This window comes from Paramormyrops kingsleyae, chromosome 5, assembly GCF_048594095.1.
Source record: "Paramormyrops kingsleyae isolate MSU_618 chromosome 5, PKINGS_0.4, whole genome shotgun sequence".
Lineage (NCBI taxonomy): Eukaryota > Metazoa > Chordata > Actinopteri > Osteoglossiformes > Mormyridae > Paramormyrops > Paramormyrops kingsleyae.
Window position 1 is genome coordinate 14,928,993 of NC_132801.1, and position 18,360 is coordinate 14,947,352.

The 18,360-nt window shown below is 40.8% G+C and overlaps 2 protein-coding genes and 1 long non-coding RNA gene across 8 annotated transcripts; 2 read left to right on the plus strand and 1 right to left on the minus strand.

Annotated features, from left to right (window-relative positions):
• Window positions 1-240: 240 nt before the first annotated feature.
• On the plus strand, window positions 241-3,123 carry LOC111856713 (pepsin A-like). The gene is made up of 9 exons (XM_023836902.2): window positions 241-393; window positions 729-879; window positions 1,083-1,200; window positions 1,386-1,504; window positions 1,632-1,828; window positions 1,920-2,036; window positions 2,215-2,356; window positions 2,618-2,716; window positions 2,887-3,123. The coding sequence occupies exons 1-9, from the start codon at window positions 335-337 to the stop codon at window positions 3,022-3,024; spliced, it is 1,140 nt and encodes a 379-aa protein (XP_023692670.2). The 5' UTR covers window positions 241-334; the 3' UTR covers window positions 3,025-3,123.
• LOC111856714 (uncharacterized) lies at window positions 1,544-5,057 on the minus strand. Of its 6 annotated transcripts, XR_002841200.2 has the most exons (5): window positions 4,849-5,057; window positions 4,580-4,642; window positions 4,376-4,434; window positions 1,902-2,339; window positions 1,544-1,824 (listed from the first exon to the last, which is right to left on the minus strand). It is a non-coding gene; the product is annotated as an uncharacterized lncRNA (long non-coding RNA). The 6 variants fall into 6 exon arrangements; XR_011991723.1 differs by lacking the exon at window positions 4,376-4,434; XR_011991720.1 differs by having other exon boundaries at window positions 4,376-4,642.
• Window positions 5,058-11,968: 6,911 nt separating this feature from the next.
• Window positions 11,969-14,253, plus strand: LOC140590980 (pepsin A-like). The gene is made up of 8 exons (XM_072712818.1): window positions 11,969-12,146; window positions 12,298-12,415; window positions 12,608-12,726; window positions 12,854-13,050; window positions 13,142-13,258; window positions 13,437-13,578; window positions 13,851-13,949; window positions 14,116-14,253. Exons 2-8 carry the CDS (start codon window positions 12,355-12,357, stop codon window positions 14,251-14,253), a joined length of 873 nt encoding a protein of 290 aa, XP_072568919.1. The 5' UTR covers window positions 11,969-12,146; window positions 12,298-12,354.
• Window positions 14,254-18,360: the final 4,107 nt, after the last annotated feature.

Genomic DNA, 18,360 nt, shown 5'->3' on the forward strand with positions numbered 1-18,360 from the left:
AGTTGAATCCAATATGCACAGTGCTGTTATTTCATTAACTCGTTGTCTCAAATTACTTTCTAAGATCAGCAGATAAGATTTATACTCTAGTGATAGCAATATTCTGACCATGACCCCATAAGCCCTTAAAAATATTTTCCCACATCACTTATATTATTCCATCTCTTATCAGAACATATCTAAAAGTTTATATATATGTAATATATATTCCTGAATCACTGCGATAATGAGAATGCGATAATCGGTGGCCCATCTATATAAAAGGAGCCAGCCGTCCTACAACTGTATACTTCACTTCAAAGTCTGGTAAGAAGTCTTTGGGAGCCGAGCAGATATGATGAAGTGGGCTGTTGTTCTCTGTGCCCTGATCGCACTCTCCGAGTGCCTGCACAAGTAAGTCTATTTCTTTTTTCATTAGCAATATGAAAAAGAAATTTTGGATGTAGCCTGCAATACTAATTTTAGATCAAAGAACTTTCACATTGTAATTCCAAGTATGCTGGACCAACGACGTGACATAAATGCACCATCATCATCAGAGCTTGTATCAAATAATGGTAGCTTGAATCCTGAGAATGACCTCAGTTTTCATTCTAAGTCGTCTTGTTTCACTTACAAACTCAGCCTGAAGCATAGTGCAACTGCAGGTCTATAGCCTGTTCTGTCAACAAATTCCTTACTATTCATTTGTTGGTTTTTAACTAGTAGGCATGTCCTCTTTGTCACAGGATCCCCCTGATTAAGGGTAAGAGTGCCAGGGAGCGTCTGGAGGAGAAGGGCCTTTGGGAACAATACAGGCTAAAGCACCACTACAACCCTTTTGCCAAGTTTGATTCAAACTTTGCTGTTGCCAGCGAGCCCTTGACTAATGATGCTGACGTGAGTCTAAATTCATGTTCTTTTTTTTTCTTTTCTTTTTTAAATTCATGTTCTTTTCTACCATCCCTTCATCCGATGGTGTTATAACCTGCAAAAAATATACTGTTAAATGTTTTTCCATTGCTTCCTAATATTATATGTGGTTCTCAGGATTAACTGGTTGTGAGAAAATCAGGTATGTTCTGTTTTTCCTCATCTTCCAGCTTTCTTACTACGGTGAGATCTCCATTGGCACCCCTGGCCAAGCTTTCAGTGTGATCATGGATACTGGGTCCTCCAACCTGTGGGTCCCATCTGTCTACTGCTCCAGTCCAGCTTGCAGTACGTGTGTTTTCCATCATATTTTATACATTTGGCAGATGTTTTTACCCACAGTGTCACATAATTGTGAACGCAGGGTCAGACAATCCCGTTGTGTTCATGCATCTTTGTCCAGCAGTTAGCTAGAAACGGACAAACAGTGACCACAATGAAGACGACCTCTTTGTGTGTCCATCCGTTTTCAGCCAATCACAGGAAGTATAACCCAGGTTCGTCCTCCACTTTCAAATGGGATGGGAGAAGCCTCTCTATCCAGTACGGAACTGGTAGCATGACTGGTGTTCTCGGATATGACACTGTGGAGGTGAGAGTTGGTGAACAGCGAAAATTCAAAGCTGGTAGATCACTTCAGCTATAGTTTTTAATTATTACAGAATACATTTACTATTTTTAAGAAATAGTTCGAGAGGTAACTGCATGTCTTTCCCTAGGTTGCTGGCATTGCGGACAAAAACCAAATCTTTGGACTGAGCAAGACTGAAGCCGACTTCATGCAAAACATGGTAGCTGATGGTATTCTGGGGTTGGCCTACCCCAGCATTGCTGCCTCTGATGCCACCCCAGTCTTTGATAATATGATGAGCCAGGGTTTGCTGGATCAAGATCTTTTCTCTTTCTACCTGACTGGGTAGGAATCTGAGACATTATTTAAACAATTAAGAAAAAAAATAATTACATATATATATATAGACTGAACCTACTTGTTCATTGTTCCCCAGCAATTCTCAGCAGGGTAGTGTATTGATATTGGGTGGATATGAAACCACCTACTACACTGGCTCAGTTGTCTGGATTCCCCTGTCCTCTACGACCTACTGGCAGATTACCATGGAAAGGTAAACCTATTTTACTACTCTGACTACTACATGTTCCAGACTCTCTTCTCTCTGTAAACATGCCCACATATTGTGTATACTTTATCAGCATATATGTATAAAATTCAATTTTTCCTCATTTATTAATATTCCACTGTAAATGAATGAATGCTACATTTCACTCATGTTTCCATTGTAGTGTTACCATCAACGGAAATACTGTGGCTTGTAATGGTGGCTGCCAGGCAATTGTGGACACTGGTACCTCCCTGATCGCCGGTCCCTCTGCCGATATTGCGAACATCAATCAGTTGGTTGGAGCCACTGTGAACAATGGAGACGTAAGATTGTTGATTGTCTTGTTCTCCGACATCAAGAACTTAAATGCAGATCCACTAATAACAGTGACAAGGTTTTGGTATTGTTATATCCATGTGCATGTTCAAGATTTAAGCAAAACACCTATTAATTATTTGGTTTTGAATTTTATATAAACCCTTGGACAACCAATTGACACTTGCTGCGAATAGATCTGCGATTCAGTATTTCTGCATATTAAAATAATTACATAGCATTCTGACAGGTTCTTTCCTTTTTCACAGGCTGTTGTGGACTGTAACAACATCCAAAGCATGCCTGTGTTGAACTTCAATATCAATGGGTACTCCTTCACCCTCCCACCTTCTGCCTATGTCCGTCAGGTGAGTACCATTTTTGACAAAAAAGAGGCAGGGTAGTATTGTTAAATACAATGCGAAAATTGTGTAAAAAAGTGAACAATTTGCGTTAAAAAAACAGAAAAATGATTAGAAAAGCTTTCATTTGCTAGAAGTTTAGTTTAATTGTTTAACTAACGTTTTCTTTTTTCCAGTCGCAATATTATGGTTGCCGCACTGGTTTTAGTGGTGGTGATTCCAATCTCTGGATCCTGGGCGATGTTTTCATCAGAGAGTACTACTCTATCTTTGACAGAACCAATAACATGGTGGGTCTGGCCAAATCTGTTTAATCGTGTTGAAATGTGATCTGTAATATAAACCAATGTAAAAGGTGTATGTACTACCATGTGAAATGATTATGAGTGAAATAAAAATTATTGTAGAATTAATTGTTTTATGAACTTCTGTTTCTCCCCTTTTTCATTTTATTGATGCCGAAACCACAGATAACACCGAACCGGACTCGTATATCAAAAAAAAAAAAAATCAGTTTATTCGTATTGCACATTATCAAAGTTAAACACGTTGACAGATCAAAGTGCTACACAATGACAGATCAAAAGTATAGAAATATTGAACAATAAAAACAATAAGATCTAAACTCAGTATTAATTTAACAAATATATAAGATATTTAGTATTTAATTGTGAAACATTGTAAAGATGTAATTTTCGTGAGCACAGTAAGACATTTTCAACATTCCAAGTAATAAGTCTAATGTACATTATACAATACTGTACTCTCAAAGTAGCGGGATTCTAATGTTTTAGCCTAATTCTCAAAAGGCGATATAGTAATAAAGATAGGCTACTGATGTAGATCTTACTAATTTAAAATATTGTATTACGTGCCTGTACATAACCTGTAACGAAAAAAACAAACAATTGATGTAAAATAGCGTGTACTCACTTTGCGAGCGGTTGAAACTCAAGTAACCGGCAACAGCCACGTTAGCGAACTAGGGGTTGACGTACTTCTATGGATGTTTAGAGACCACAAGGATCTAGGTCCTTGACCCCCAAAACCAATTCGCTTCCCACCCACTCTGCCGACCGACAGCGTACAATAGCTCATGCTTTACAATAGGGTGACCAGATAATCCATGTCAGGGAGGACACTCTGAGCTAGGACAGGAATTGTAAATTACCATTTCAATTAAACGGACTTGGATTTCACTTGAGCACCGAGTTCTTGCTGTGTGTTGATTGGTCAGTCTCCTATAAGCATGCATGTGTCACTAATGCTAATGTGAAACAGCTGGATGAGTCTTTCACTCAAGGAAACAAACCAGTCAAAGCACAAGAAGAGCTGAACTCTTTAGCCGAGCACAGGAGCCTTTTAATTTGGAAGTAGTTTGTAAAACCCGAAGTAGCTCAAAGTGTCCTCCTTGACATGGATTATCTGGTCACCCTACTTTACAATTTGTTTTTAGTAAGAAAACAATTTTGTTTTCACTTTATCTCAGATTTCTAAACTGCGTGAGCGCTCAAGCGAACTAACACTAAGTGAGATAGAAGCACCATAAATGATAAAACATACAGCTTTCGTTCAGTTAGGTTCAAATTAAACATTAATGTACGACAACCGCATTATACACAAAGACAACCTTATCAAACACTAATGGGGATTTGTTATACCTACCCACAGAAAAGAAAGACCTCAGTACTGGAAAAACATTTCCAATCCAAAAGAAAGAAGTACTATTAATAATAAAAAGACACAAAAAATTACTCAGTTCGACTAACAAGTGGCCCAGGCTAATTTAAGCTATAGAGAAAAACTTCGTTTAAGTTCACTCGACACAAAAAGCAGGTAGTAGTTTCCTGAAGAAACGTATCCAATTACCTCAGGTTTACATCTCGACACAAAGCATACAGGCTTTTGCCCGTAGTGCTGAGCACCAGTCTCCTGTTAGCCGGGAATAATGGAGTCTCACATAAGCAAATCAGGCGGCAATGGCGCGGGATCTACACCCCTCCGCCGACAATAAAACTCGATGTTACATTGCCTTGCATTCACGAACACTAACTCGGGGGTAACCGTCATGTGTCCTTTACACACGCTTTCATCGTTTTCTACGATTTAACAAGACAGCTCGTCCGTCCACTTCTTACTTTAATTCCCACCGTGGCGAACACCTCGGCATCCCGCCCTCTCCATTTCTCGATCGGTTATTTCTTTTGTAAATTCCGCCCTTCTCCACCCCCTCGATTCTACATGCTGATTTGATTATGCAAAGGAAGAAGTATTTTTGCTCCACGACACACTTACGAACCGTTTCTGTAATTAATCAGCGAAACAAGTACAACTGAAACCACAGATACTGGGGTGCTAGTGTAATAATTTAATTAGTTAATTTCATTAGTCATTACAGCGGACAGTTAATTCTGATAATTTTTTTGACTATGCTTATCACATGTATTTCTTAAAATATTTTGACGTATACATTAATTACACAGGTCTACAAAAAAAATTCAGGTGCCAAGGTTTTTTGAATGTATATAGGGCATTTTGAGGGTGCTGAATTCAAAAATCCCATTATTTTTGCTGAATTGGTTCTAGTTTTTGAGATAATGGACATCCATGAAAATAATGCATTCCCCCAATGCAACTTGTGTGATAACAAATGCAATAGCTTTTGGTCTGTCTTTTGACTCTTTAACATTGTCTTAGGTAATGAAATATCCCATATAATTATTTTGTATTTCAATTTGTAGGCCTACTGTCATGATGCGATCCTCCTGTGTGTCACGCCCCCCTCGTTACCTCGTGTCACTTCCCGATTGTAATCACCTGTTGCCTGTTATGTTCAGCCTGTCCTGTGTACTTAGTCCGTGTCTGAGTTAGTTTCCCCAGATCCGTCATTGATGTTCATCACCTTCTGCCCTGTTCGTCTGAATAAAACCCGTTTGCTTTTTGGATTTCGGTCTGCCTGCCTTGTCATTCCCCGCTTCCTGCCTGCTCGCCGGACAGCGGTCACTACACCTACAATGCTGTAAAAGTGACTTTTTGAAGCCAGAATTTAACTGTGAATTTGCAGAGGAAAAGTCGGCTACAGTATAAGTTTGTCAACCCAGTCTTGGTTTATACCGAAAAAGTTCGGTCTTGATAAGTATATAAATACATGTAAAAATTATGACTTCATCAAGAATTAAGAGCCTGCATCAACACTCCAATTTTACCAAATGCATGAATGACACTGAGACTTCGGCCTGGAAGAGTTTTGTCTCTTGTAAAAACTACTTGGGTAATCACAGAGCAGACAATTATGAAGAATCGGTGCAAGATATGCTTGCTAACTTCAGAAATTTGGGAGTTAGCCATTTAAACCGATTTCCAGATAACCTTGGAGACTTCAGCGAGGAACAAGGAGAGAGGTTCCACCAGGATACGAAGGTGATGGAGGAGAGATATCAAAGCAGATGGGACATACACATGATGGCAGACTACTGTTGGAGTCCTGATGACACACATAAAAGGAAATTGCATAAACAGCGTTTTTTGAAGCATTGACAATAACAATAACTAATTAATATTGTATTAATTAATAAAATCATACAAAACTTTTTCCTGTCACTGTTAGATATTTTTAATTTCTTTTTTGTATGATGTTAGGCTGTTTACTTACTAGTCGTAACTAAAATAAAAATATTCTTGCAATTTTGAATGCTTTTCAAACGTGTTGCGTTAATTAACTATTAAATATCCCAGAAACTAGAGCCAATCTGGCAAAACCGAAGTCATATTCTTAATCAGCACCATAAACTTAAAACCGTTCAGACATCGTTGGCACCAAAATCACTGTATACCAGTGTTATCTGTCACTGTAATCTTTTTATTTTTTAATCTTTTGCATGTTACTGTATGTAACAAGCAGTGTACGCACGCTGTCCGCGCACATATGTAGGCATGTTGAAAACGCGCCTTTTTAACAGCAGTGATAGACTGCACCATTGATTTTAAACCAATGTTCAGCTGCTTCAAGATAGCAATGAGCCAACAATACACCTGACTCCACCTCATATGCTATACGCTGGACCACTAATGCAATTCAGATACTTGTAAATGAAATAGAGCACGTTTGTGACACCCCAGGGATATTTATCTGCAAGTGTACTCCTATAATGTTTTTTACAATTTAAATAAACAGGCTACACAAAAGTTAAGACTATGTTTGCCAAAGGCTGAATGTGTGTGTAAGTGGGACATACACAACAGTCAATATCAGTTATTACTTACAGGGTAACTTTGACCAGGCGTTTAACTTTTGATCCTGTGTTTATCAAGGTCTGGTTTTCCCCACAGCATATGCACACGCAATCGCAAAATCTTTTTGTCTGCATGGTCTTAAGATGCAACCGTTCAAATTTGGTGTAAGCTGGATGAACGGTCTAGGATAAGTTAGAAAAAGAAGATGTTTCACATTATGCAAATGAGCAAAAAGTCTAAATAAAGTTTTATTCTTTGCTGGGACCCAGTCGATGTCTGTGAAGTTCACACAGCACCACAGAGAGACTTCACCTCTCCCATCTTCGCAAGCAGCCCTGGACCTTCGTCAGCATCCATGACGCAGCTCAGCTGGCCCATTTGAGCCGTCAGCTCTCTGCCCTCCTGCTCACACTACTGGTCTTAAAGGTAACAGCACATCAGTTACAGTATGTAACACAATTTTTTGCTTACTTGATATTATTTCTGTTCTTACTTAGTATCATTTCTCAATAATATTAGAGAAGAAATTGAAATAATGTTAGACTTAGATGTAACACTTAATGTTAGAGGGATTTTATGGCCTGTTAAGATGAAAAAAGGTTAAGTATAAGGGAACGTCTTTGAGCTATCATTCCATCCATCCATCATCCATCCATCCATCCATTACTTTTCTACACCTCTTAACCAGGGTCTCAATCTACAGTATTCACAAGTGCAGCTGTCAAATTTCCATGTCCGTTACGTCTTTAATAAAAGCGCTGGTCATGGTTTCAGACAGTTGGCCCGTTGCGCTTTGTAAGACGCTGGGTGGTGATCAGCAAGGCGCTGCAACAGACCGGCAGAGAGGTCTGTGGGGCAGCCTTCATTTATGCCAGGGCTGGGGAACCTGTTCCATAAAGGGCCGGTGTGGGTGCGGATTTTTGGGATGACCTCCCAATCAGCCAATAATATAACAGTGATTCTTAACTCCAGTTCTGGGGACCCACTGTGATTGACCGATTGAGACCATTCCAAAAACCTGCCCCTATACCGGCTCTCCATGGAACAGGCTCCCCAATCCCTGTCGATGCTCTCCCACTGTTGCTGTTCATTCACATGGGCTGCATGAAGACGGGCAGATCAGAAAAAAATCAGGTGAGCCTCTCCTGGTATCAGCACTGCGTGGACGTGCTGTTGTCAGGAGGCTGTGCCAGCAGCACCCAGTGCTGGGGACACTCTACTGCCTGGCTCTGCTGGGCACAGGCCTGTGGGCTCTGGGCCGGTTCTGCGGCATCCTGCTACTGCGCTCCTACAGGATCGTGCAGACTGAGTTGTACCGGCCCACCTTCGAGCCTCAGGATTACTAAATGGTAGAGTTCTTCATCAAGAGGCTCAAGCTCTGGATAGGTCTCAGTAAATCTAAGGAGGTACTTCACTCACCTAATGCAATTCCTGCATATGCTAGTATCTAAAGCTCTCAGTCCATGGTAACAGTAAGAAATCACTGTAGGAAAAAGTGTGTAGGGAAGTTTGACTTCCTTCCTTTTCTCTTTTCCAGTTCAGACACAAAGTGAAGTTTGAGGGGATGGTTTCTCCACCCTCCAGATCTTCCCAGGGATCCCAGTTTTCTGGTCTTGAAGTCCACAGCCCCACCAGGTCCTGCTTGCCTTCAGCTTTATCCCAGGTCTCTGAGGACTCCATCATTTCAGAAAGCTACGACGTCCAGTGCTATCTGGATCGACTGCTCCCGGCTGCCAACAGCCTGCTGAGACAGTTTGAGCAGGTCAACCAGGTAACTGATGACCTACATGCGATTGAGCAGATGCTGCTGACGACCTGGACCAGGATTTCTCTGAAACGGCAGCAACGGGACAACCAGAGGAGAAGCCAAGGAAGAGGATCAGCTTCACCACCTATTCCTCGAGCGGTTCCCCAGCCTCCCTCTCTCCTTCACAGTCCTCACCCCCCACCATCCACTGCTCCTGCTTTGACCTCCTGTCACACGACCTTGCCAGACACTGCAAGCATGCAGCGTACCGAATGCTGTACCTGCAAATGACAACATACTGATTCGCCGGGTTTCCGGCACAGATTCTGGGTTCAGACCGCTTCCGGGGCGCCGTGCCTGGCATTCGGGCACTGCCCACTCAGCTGACATTGGGCAAAGGCCCCCCCAGGCCCCAAACAGCCTCCAGGCCCGACCCAAAAGCGAAGAGGGCAAGAGGAGGTTTGTCTTTGACCAAGTCCCAGTGAAGAGAAGAGCTTGGCAACCTGAGGGACCTGAAATGTGGACGTGTGAAACCTACTGGAAAAACCTCCATGACAACAGTTAGTAATAGATGCAAAAGATTGTTTTAGTAATAGAGGGTAAAGGAAAACAGGTACAAGAAAATTTAGCAGAGTTTTGAAATGCTTGGAATGTCTGAATGCTCCCACATCACAACAATATGGTTACAAAATAATGATGACCCAGTAATTATTTGTAGTGTTTGATATGGGTATGGATGCAGCAATAGTTTCACCTCATCTATGTGGAAACGTACCATGATTAAAAAAAAATACTTATGCAGAATCATTTGTCTACATATATCCAGTGTGCCATTTGGTATCCCCAAGGTGAACTAGAATCAAGCGCACATGCTGTCCTTCCTGTACTATTTAAATAATACGAGTAAGAAAACGAATCAGTCAGTGCTATGGGGAGCAGGAAACAATGGAACACGTGCATAATGTGAGATAAGGACCGGCGGAGACTGATAGTGCTAAAAAGGCTTGTTTTAACAAACACTCAGGTATATGCAAGTGTGCTAAATGATTACATTGACAACTTTGGCATTGGAAAATGTCCAAAATGTGTCCTAGAAACCTAATTTTAAAATTCACATATTTTTTAATACAATATTTATCTTGCAATAAATAAATTGAATAAGGTAAATATAATATTTGAGTAAAGTTTGCCAGTTTATTAAATAAAAAAATTTAAACATAAGCAAAACTGTCCATATGCCTTACAATTACGGAATGTAAATGCAGTCCATTGTCACCCACAGAAGACTTAATGGGGAAGCATTTTTCTAAGCTGCTCAGAATGTGTTTAGTAGATGCTTTTGTCCAAAGTGATGCACAAGTGAGTAGCACTATCCAGCAACTGTGGGGAAACTGGGAGTAAGGTCTATGCTCAGGGGCCCAATGCTTACATTAGTCTGACAGCCAAAGGATTTGAAATAGAGACCTTGAAGTCACAGGAACAGAATCCACACACCACCCCCTACCATTAAAGGTTTATACATTATGCTCTCTGCAGCTTTAAGTTATTTACATATTGAGCCAAAAACATGAAAAGTAAAGCTGGGTTAACTTTCAATTCCAAAAGCTTGAACAGTAGTGAGAAAACTTTGATCTCAAGAAAGTAATAATACAAACATGAATAGGAGAGAAGAGGAGTTTCCTTCAGTGCCATGTTAGTTTATTTACTTTGAATGCAGAGGGAGTCACACCAAAGATTTCTTTCAGAGTGGCTCAAACCTTCATTCATTTTTAATGGCCCATGTCAATCCTCAATTTCATTATGACTGGTAAATAACCTGATTATTATTATTCTGGTTATTATTGCATTATATATGCTACAAACATTGTGGTCTGAAAGGCACATCAGTATCTTTACTTCCTGACGAGACTGGAGAAAGCTTCCTAAGATCTTGAACAATTTCTACTAGTGCACCACTGAGAGCATCTTGACCAGCTGTGTCATGGTGATTTAACAGTTGTTCTGTTACTGAATGGAAGGCCCTGCAACAGGTGATGAAAATTGCCCAGTACATCATCAGCATCCAGCTGCCCTCCATGAAGAACCTCCAGTGCAAGCAATGCCTGAAAGCACATACAGCATCACTGGAAACTCCTTCCACCCCAATCATAGACTGTTTCTCCTGCTCCCATCTTGAAGAAGGTAGAGAAGCTTCTACTCCCTCCCAAGAATGCGGAACATCTTCACTACAGCTTCCTCCCCACTGAACTCTTAACACTCAACAGTACTGCTAGTCTTCACCCAATCCTGCACCCAACCATGGACTGTGTAGCCCCCCCCCCACTTCATAGTAATTTAAACGTCCTGTGTGTGTGTGTATACACAAACATACATACATACATACAGATAGATAGATAGATAGATAGATAGATAGACAGTACAGCAAAGGTGTATGTCATTTTTCTTTAACTGCAATCACAGATGCTGTATATACTCATTATTTATACTGCACTGTCTATAGCACGTATATATCTATATTTTTCCAAGTATTAATGTACCATACATGTATATATCTTCTATTAAATTTAATCCAACTTGCACAGTACTGCTATTTCATCGTCCTCTTTTCTTAAATTCCTTTGCAAGCTCAGCAGATAATATGATTTATACTCTAGTGATACCAGTATTTTGACCATGACCGCACAAGCCCTTAAATTTTTTTCTGATATCACACCTTTGTTAGTTACATTATTAAATCTCTTATCAGGACATATCTTACAGGTTCTATATATTCCTGAATCACTGCGATAATGAGAATGCGATAATCGGTGGTCCATCTATATAAAAGGAGCCAGGCGACCTACAACTGTATACTTTACTTCAAAGTCTGGTAAGAAGTCTTTGGGAGCCGAGCAGATATGATGAAGTGGGCTGTTGTTCTCTGTGCCCTGATCGCACTCTCCGAGTGCTTGCACAAGTAAGTCTATTTCTTTTTTCATTAGCAATATGAAAAAGAAATTTTTGGCTAATTCGTTTTCTTGGATGTAGCCTGCAATACTAATTTTAGATCAAAGAACTTTCATATTGTAATTCCAAGTATGCTGGACCAGCGACGTGACATAAATGCACCATCATCATCAGAGCTTGTATCAAATAATGGTAGCTTGAATCCTGAGAATGACCTCAGTTTTCATTCTAAGTCGTCTTGTTTCACTTACAAACTCAGCCTGAAGCATAGTGCAACTGCAGGTCTATAGCCTGTTCTGTCAACAAATTCCTATTCATTTGTTGGTTTTTAACTAGTAGGCATGTCCTCTTTGTCACAGGATCCCCCTGATTAAGGGTAAGAGTGCCAGGGAGCGTCTGGAGGAGAAGGGCCTTTGGGAACAATACAGGCTAAAGCACCACTACAACCCTTTTGCCAAGTTTGATTCAAACTTTGCTGTTGCCAGCGAGCCCTTGACTAATGACGCTGACGTGAGTCTAAATTCATGTTCTTTTCTACCATCCCTTCATCCGATGATACTATAACTTACGAAAAGTTTACCATTAACTATCTTTCTATTGCTTCCTAAAAGCTATACGTTGTCTTGTTTTAATGTCTTGAAGACTTTTCCTCATCTTCCAGCTTTCTTACTACGGTGAGATCTCCATTGGCACCCCTGGCCAAGTTTTCAGTGTGATCATGGATACTGGGTCCTCCAACCTGTGGGTCCCATCTGTCTACTGTTCCAGTCCGGCTTGCAGTACGTGTGTTTTCCATCATATTTTACACATTTAGCAGATGTTTTTATCCAAAGTGATATACAATTAAGAAAGCAGAGTCTGACAGTCCCATTGTACTCATGCAATTGAAAAAGTATTCCCACAGTTAGGTAGAAAAGGACAGTCATTAACCACAATGAAGACGACCTCTTTGTGTGTCCATCCGTTTTCAGCCAATCACAGGAAGTATAACCCAGGTTCGTCCTCCACTTTCAAATGGGATGGGAGAAGCCTCTCTATCCAGTACGGAACTGGTAGCATGACTGGTGTTCTCGGATATGACACTGTGGAGGTGAGAGTTGGTGAACAGCGAAAATTCAAAGCTGGTAGATCACTTCAGCTATAGTTTTTAATTATTACAGAATACATTTACTATTTTTAAGAAATAGTTCGAGAGGTAACTGCATGTCTTTCCCTAGGTTGCTGGCATTGCGGACAAAAACCAAATCTTTGGACTGAGCAAGACTGAAGCCGACTTCATGCAACACATGGTAGCTGATGGTATTCTGGGGTTGGCCTACCCCAGCATTGCCGCCTCTGATGCCACCCCAGTCTTTGATAATATGATGAGCCAGGGTTTGCTGGATCAAGATCTTTTCTCTTTCTACCTGACTGGGTAGGAATCTGAGACATTATTTAAACAATTAAGAAAAAAAATAATTACATATATATATATAGACTGAACCTACTTGTTCATTGTTCCCCAGCAATTCTCAGCAGGGTAGTGTATTGATATTGGGTGGATATGAAACCAACTACTACACTGGCTCAGTTGTCTGGATTCCCCTGTCCTCTATGACCTACTGGCAGATTACCATGGAAAGGTAAACCTATTTTACTACTCCGACTACTACATGTTCCAGACTCTCTTCTCTCCGTAAACATGCCCACATATTGTGTATACTTTATCAGCATATATGTATAAAAGTCCATTTTTCCTCATTTATTAATATTCCACTGTAAATGAATGAATGCTACATTTCACTCATGTTTCCACTGTAGTGTTACCATCAACGGAAAAACTGTGGCTTGTAGTGGTGGCTGCCAGGCAATTGTGGACACTGGTACCTCCCTGATCGCCGGTCCCTCTGCCGATATTGCGAACATCAATCAGTTGGTTGGAGCCACTGTGAACAATGGAGACGTAAGATTGTTGATTGTCTTGTTCTCCGACATCAAGAACTTAAATGCAGATCCACTAATAACAGTGACAAGGTGGTATTGTTATATCCAAGTGCATGTTCAAGATTTCAGCAAAACACCTATTAATTATTTGGTTTTGAATTTTATATAAACCCTTGGAGTCTTTATAAACTGACAACTTATTGACACTTGCTGTGAATAGATCTGCGATTCAGTATTTCTGCATATTAAAATAGTTACATAGCATTCTGACAGGTTCTTTCCTTTTTCCAGGCTGTTGTGGACTGTAACAACATCCAAAGCATGCCTGTGTTGAACTTCAATATCAATGGGTACTCCTTCACCCTCCCACCTTCTGCCTATGTCCGTCAGGTGAGTACCATTTTTGACAAAAAAGAGGCAGGGTAGTATTGTTAAATGCAAAGCGAAAATTGTTTAAAAAAGTGAACAATTTGCGTAAAAAAAACAGAAAAATGATTAGAAAAGCTTGAATTTGCTAGAAATTTAGTTTGTTTAACTAACGTTTTCTTTTTTCCAGTCGCAATATTATGGTTGCCGCACTGGTTTTAGTGGTGGTGATTCCGATCTCTGGATCCTGGGCGATGTTTTCATCAGAGAGTACTACTCTATCTTTGACAGAACCAATAACATGGTGGGTCTGGCCAAATCTGTTTAATCATGTTAATATGTGATCTGTAACATAAGCCAATGTAAAGGTGTATATACTACCTTGTGAAATGATTATGAATGAAATAAAAATTATTATAGCATTAGATGTTTTGTGAACATCTGTTTTTTTCCATTTTATTGATGTTATGATGCTCCACTACACAAATATTTTCTTGAAGCAAATTCAGATTGTTTTGGACAAAAACACAAAGCAAAAAAATTTCAAGTAAGAGTAGCTATTTTCCTCAGTTAAATATCACCTAAATAATTACAGTAGAAACTCAACTAAAATCCATTTTCACCAGTGTTCCTGACAAAAGTGCTGCCACATGTTTTTATATCGTTGAGTAAGGCCTTGTGGTTTTAAAATATCCAACTTTAGTTATTGCTCCATTTTTATGCAAAGAAAAAAAGATGAAGTGATGAAAAAAAACTTCAGAACAAGAGAAAAAAAAGCAACATGTCTTTACATGACAATGTAGACCAGTGGCCTCTGGTTCTCTGGGGCTCGTGCCCTTTTGGCTGCGGGGGGCTGCGCCTGGGGTCTCCCCCCTCCTCCTCCTGCTGGGGTGGGGACGTGGCTGTCGTGGGGACGTGGGGCCTTGGCTCTTCTGTGCTCTTGGGGGGCTGTGGACGCCTTGGGTCTCCTGGGCCTGTCTCCGCTGGCCTCTGGCTCTTGTGGGGTGGGGTTGCGGCCCCCCGCCCTTGCTATCAAGTACATTCCATGGAGAAATTCACACGCACCCAACACACGTATACCCCCACACAGAAGAACACACATGCAAACCCACTTCCACGCTCCCTTCCAAGCACATGCAACGATTTTGGATGTCTGTGTATCTGTTTTATTTTCTTTAATTCTGGTTGTGCCTTTGTATTCGTCCATTTTTGGTTGTATTTCAAATGCTGTTTTTTTCTCCTTGCCTTGATATGTGCTTTTTACGTTACTCTGTCTTTCTTAGCCTCTCTCCCACTGTTGTCTCCCCCTTTGTTCATGTTTTTTTTTTTTTCTTTTTCTCCTCTATCACCTCCTTTTTAATCTCTCTCCCTACCCCTTTTCTTCACTATCACTCCCTTCCGGACAGCTCGGCAACTGGAATATTTTACATGTGTTAAAAATAAAATACAATAAATATACAAATAAAAAGAAATCGACCAACATGAAGGGCCTATACAGAGTTTATAGAGCCCCTCATGGCGAAGCAAATATGTCTGACACAGCAGTGCATTCAGACCATTATTCTGCTTGCGAAAGCTGCCGGACAGGACACATTTCAAAAAAAAAAAAAAAAACAATGTTTTTTTTCAGAAAAAGGGAAATTAAGAAATTAATGGAGCCACCAATTGTAAAAATCCAATTCAAAGGATCCTCTATGTGGGACATCTAATGTAATTCAGATACTTACTTTTGAGACACTCTAGGCATATTTATCTGCATGTGTATCCCTCTTGTTTATTACACTTTAAATAAACATACTACACACATTATACTTACGGAAATTTTTTCTTGTCAATAATAATCTAACTCATTAGCCCATATGTCCTAACCTTGCATGATAAAATTTGCAAATGACTCATGCAGTAATAGTTATTTCAAACTATTCCCCTATTCCCCAAATATTTCCATAATTCTCAGCACTATATTCATTGAATCCTGAGCCTCTTGTAAACACATAGATGACAAACAGGGCTAGGACAAGGAGACAGATAGTATAATTCAGAAGTTACCCCATGGGACGCAATTTAACTGTGGTGTTTGCCAGAAAGTTGCTGCTAGCAGGATCACCCATATATCTTGGTTGAGCTCACCTTGAAATGGCTACATAAAATGATGGGGTCAGGTAAAGTCCTACTAAAGCAGTGGTTCCCAATCCTGTTCCTGGCGCACCCCCTGCAAGAATGTTTTCGTTCCAGCCCTACCTTAATAGGCTAAAGCTGGTTACAGAACAAACGCGGCATGCGCCGTGCGCGCCCCATTAAAAAAACAGCGGTGTCCGCTCAACGCGCTGTGCTCGCGCGGGGCTTCTGCGCAAAGAGTAGGCGTGGTTTTCAAAACTCTCTCCTGTCATTTCAGCTCGTGGTCAGTAGCGACGATGTATATTTCGCATTCAAAAAGATTCTACGGTTGTGTGATATATTGTCCGTGTCTGAGTTCCCAGAGCTATAAGTTTTCCCTCTATTTCGATTTCGGTGCCTTGTTTCTATTGATCGCGCGACAATGACCGCTGAGCGCTGTGACGTAAAGTTCAACAAAGTTCATCTTTGACCACAGAGCTCGCACAAGCTCCGCGAGCGGCGCGCGGCACGGAGCGCAGCGTAGTGCTCTCCGCGTTCGGTCTGAAACCGGTGTTCTGACAAAACATCCTACCTATCGAGACGTGCTATCGAGCCTTTCTGCGCATGTGCAGTTTCACCATTTTGGGATTAGGGTTAGGTTTTAGGGGTTAGGGTTAGGGTTAAGGTAAAGGTTTTAGGGGTTTTTGGGGTTAGGGTAAGAGTTAGGGTTAGGGTAAGAGTTTGGGTTAGGGCTATCGATTACCACTATGGTAGGATGTTTTGATTAAGTAGGACGTTTTGTCAGAAAACCGGCTTTAGCCTATTAAGGACCATATAACCCTGATTAAGGTAGGGTTGGAACGAAAACATTCTGGCAGGGGGGGCGCCAGGAACAGGATTGAGAACCACTGTACTAAAGTGATGTGCATGAATGGGAAGAATCCAGAAGTATCAGGCCATAGCGAAAGACTGAATCTGAGTATGTGGAATGCCACCTCTTCAGCAGGGAGGAAGCCAAACTTATAGCAGGAGATGGAAAGGTATTGGCTAGACAGAGATGGCTTTATCTCCAAACATAGCATGGCATCAGGAATGAAGCCTCTTTATCAGGGATGATTTGTCCAACTCTATAGTCCCTCGTGATGACAGACCACAGGCAGATGTGAGGATACCCATAAGTATCAGCCTAAGGGCTATGCAGTCGGAGTTTTGCTGGTAGACAACAAGGCTGGCTCTATGTGACTATGAGTTGCTCTAACTGCTGTTGGTGTGCATGTACAAAACAGCAGTTAGGACTATCCAACCTTCTAAGAGAAAGTGGGTAAAGTGCTCCAAAGGATGCACCTTAGAGAATCTCTGATCCTTCACGGTGATGCCGATGCTCATGTGTGCAACTACAGATAGACCTTGAGGGGCATAATTGGGAAGAATTAGCCCTCAGATCTAAACTTCAATAGTGAAGTATAACTGGCCTAGAGCTGGACAATAAAATGAAAGTTACTGCAATATAATTTTCCTCGATATCAATATGACAAATGCTTGATAAAAGTTTAATATGATTTAAGACCCAAGGTGTTGCTTTGCATCAAAGTGAAATAACATCACTTTCTTTGTGACTGCTTGACAGGACCGGCAATGGAGAAGAAGCACAGACACAGCCATAAAATATAAACAGGGGATTTATTGAACAAATAAGAGAATAAAACAGGGCAGGCAGGCAGAAAAAAAACACACAATCAAAACAGTACGGCAACTCACTGGGACAGCAGGTAAGTCCATACCCATCCAATAAGGGTAATGCAGCAGAATCTAAAACAAAAGTCCACAGTAAAATTCAGTACACGAGAAATCCACAGAGCAATAATGACAATAATGACCCTCAGAGAATTAAAAAATGCTAGGAAGAATGTGAGCACCAGCATTTTGTTAGCACTGACTAAAATAACTTGTTCAATGTCTACCTCAGATTTGTGATTTTGAAATGCTGTTTGGCAAGTGCTTGTCACGTTCGGACGATAATGAACAGCTTAAAATCACAATTAACTAACTGGTTCCTTCAATTTTCATTTAGGAGCAAAAATCAGCCTTTAAACTGCCATTTAAATTGCAATTTATCATGACAATCATCAGTATTTCCCTGCAAAAGTCAGGGATTGCACATAACAAACAGCAGGTTTGAACTCAACAGTACTCATAAATGTATCTTGAGGTGTCAGTGGCCAGTGAGTATCGCTACACACAACGCACAGTTCCATAACAAGCCAGGTAAACAACTACGGTCAGACTGCTTGCCCAGGGCATTAAAGGGGGGAAGAAGAAGAAGAAGAAGAAGTCACAC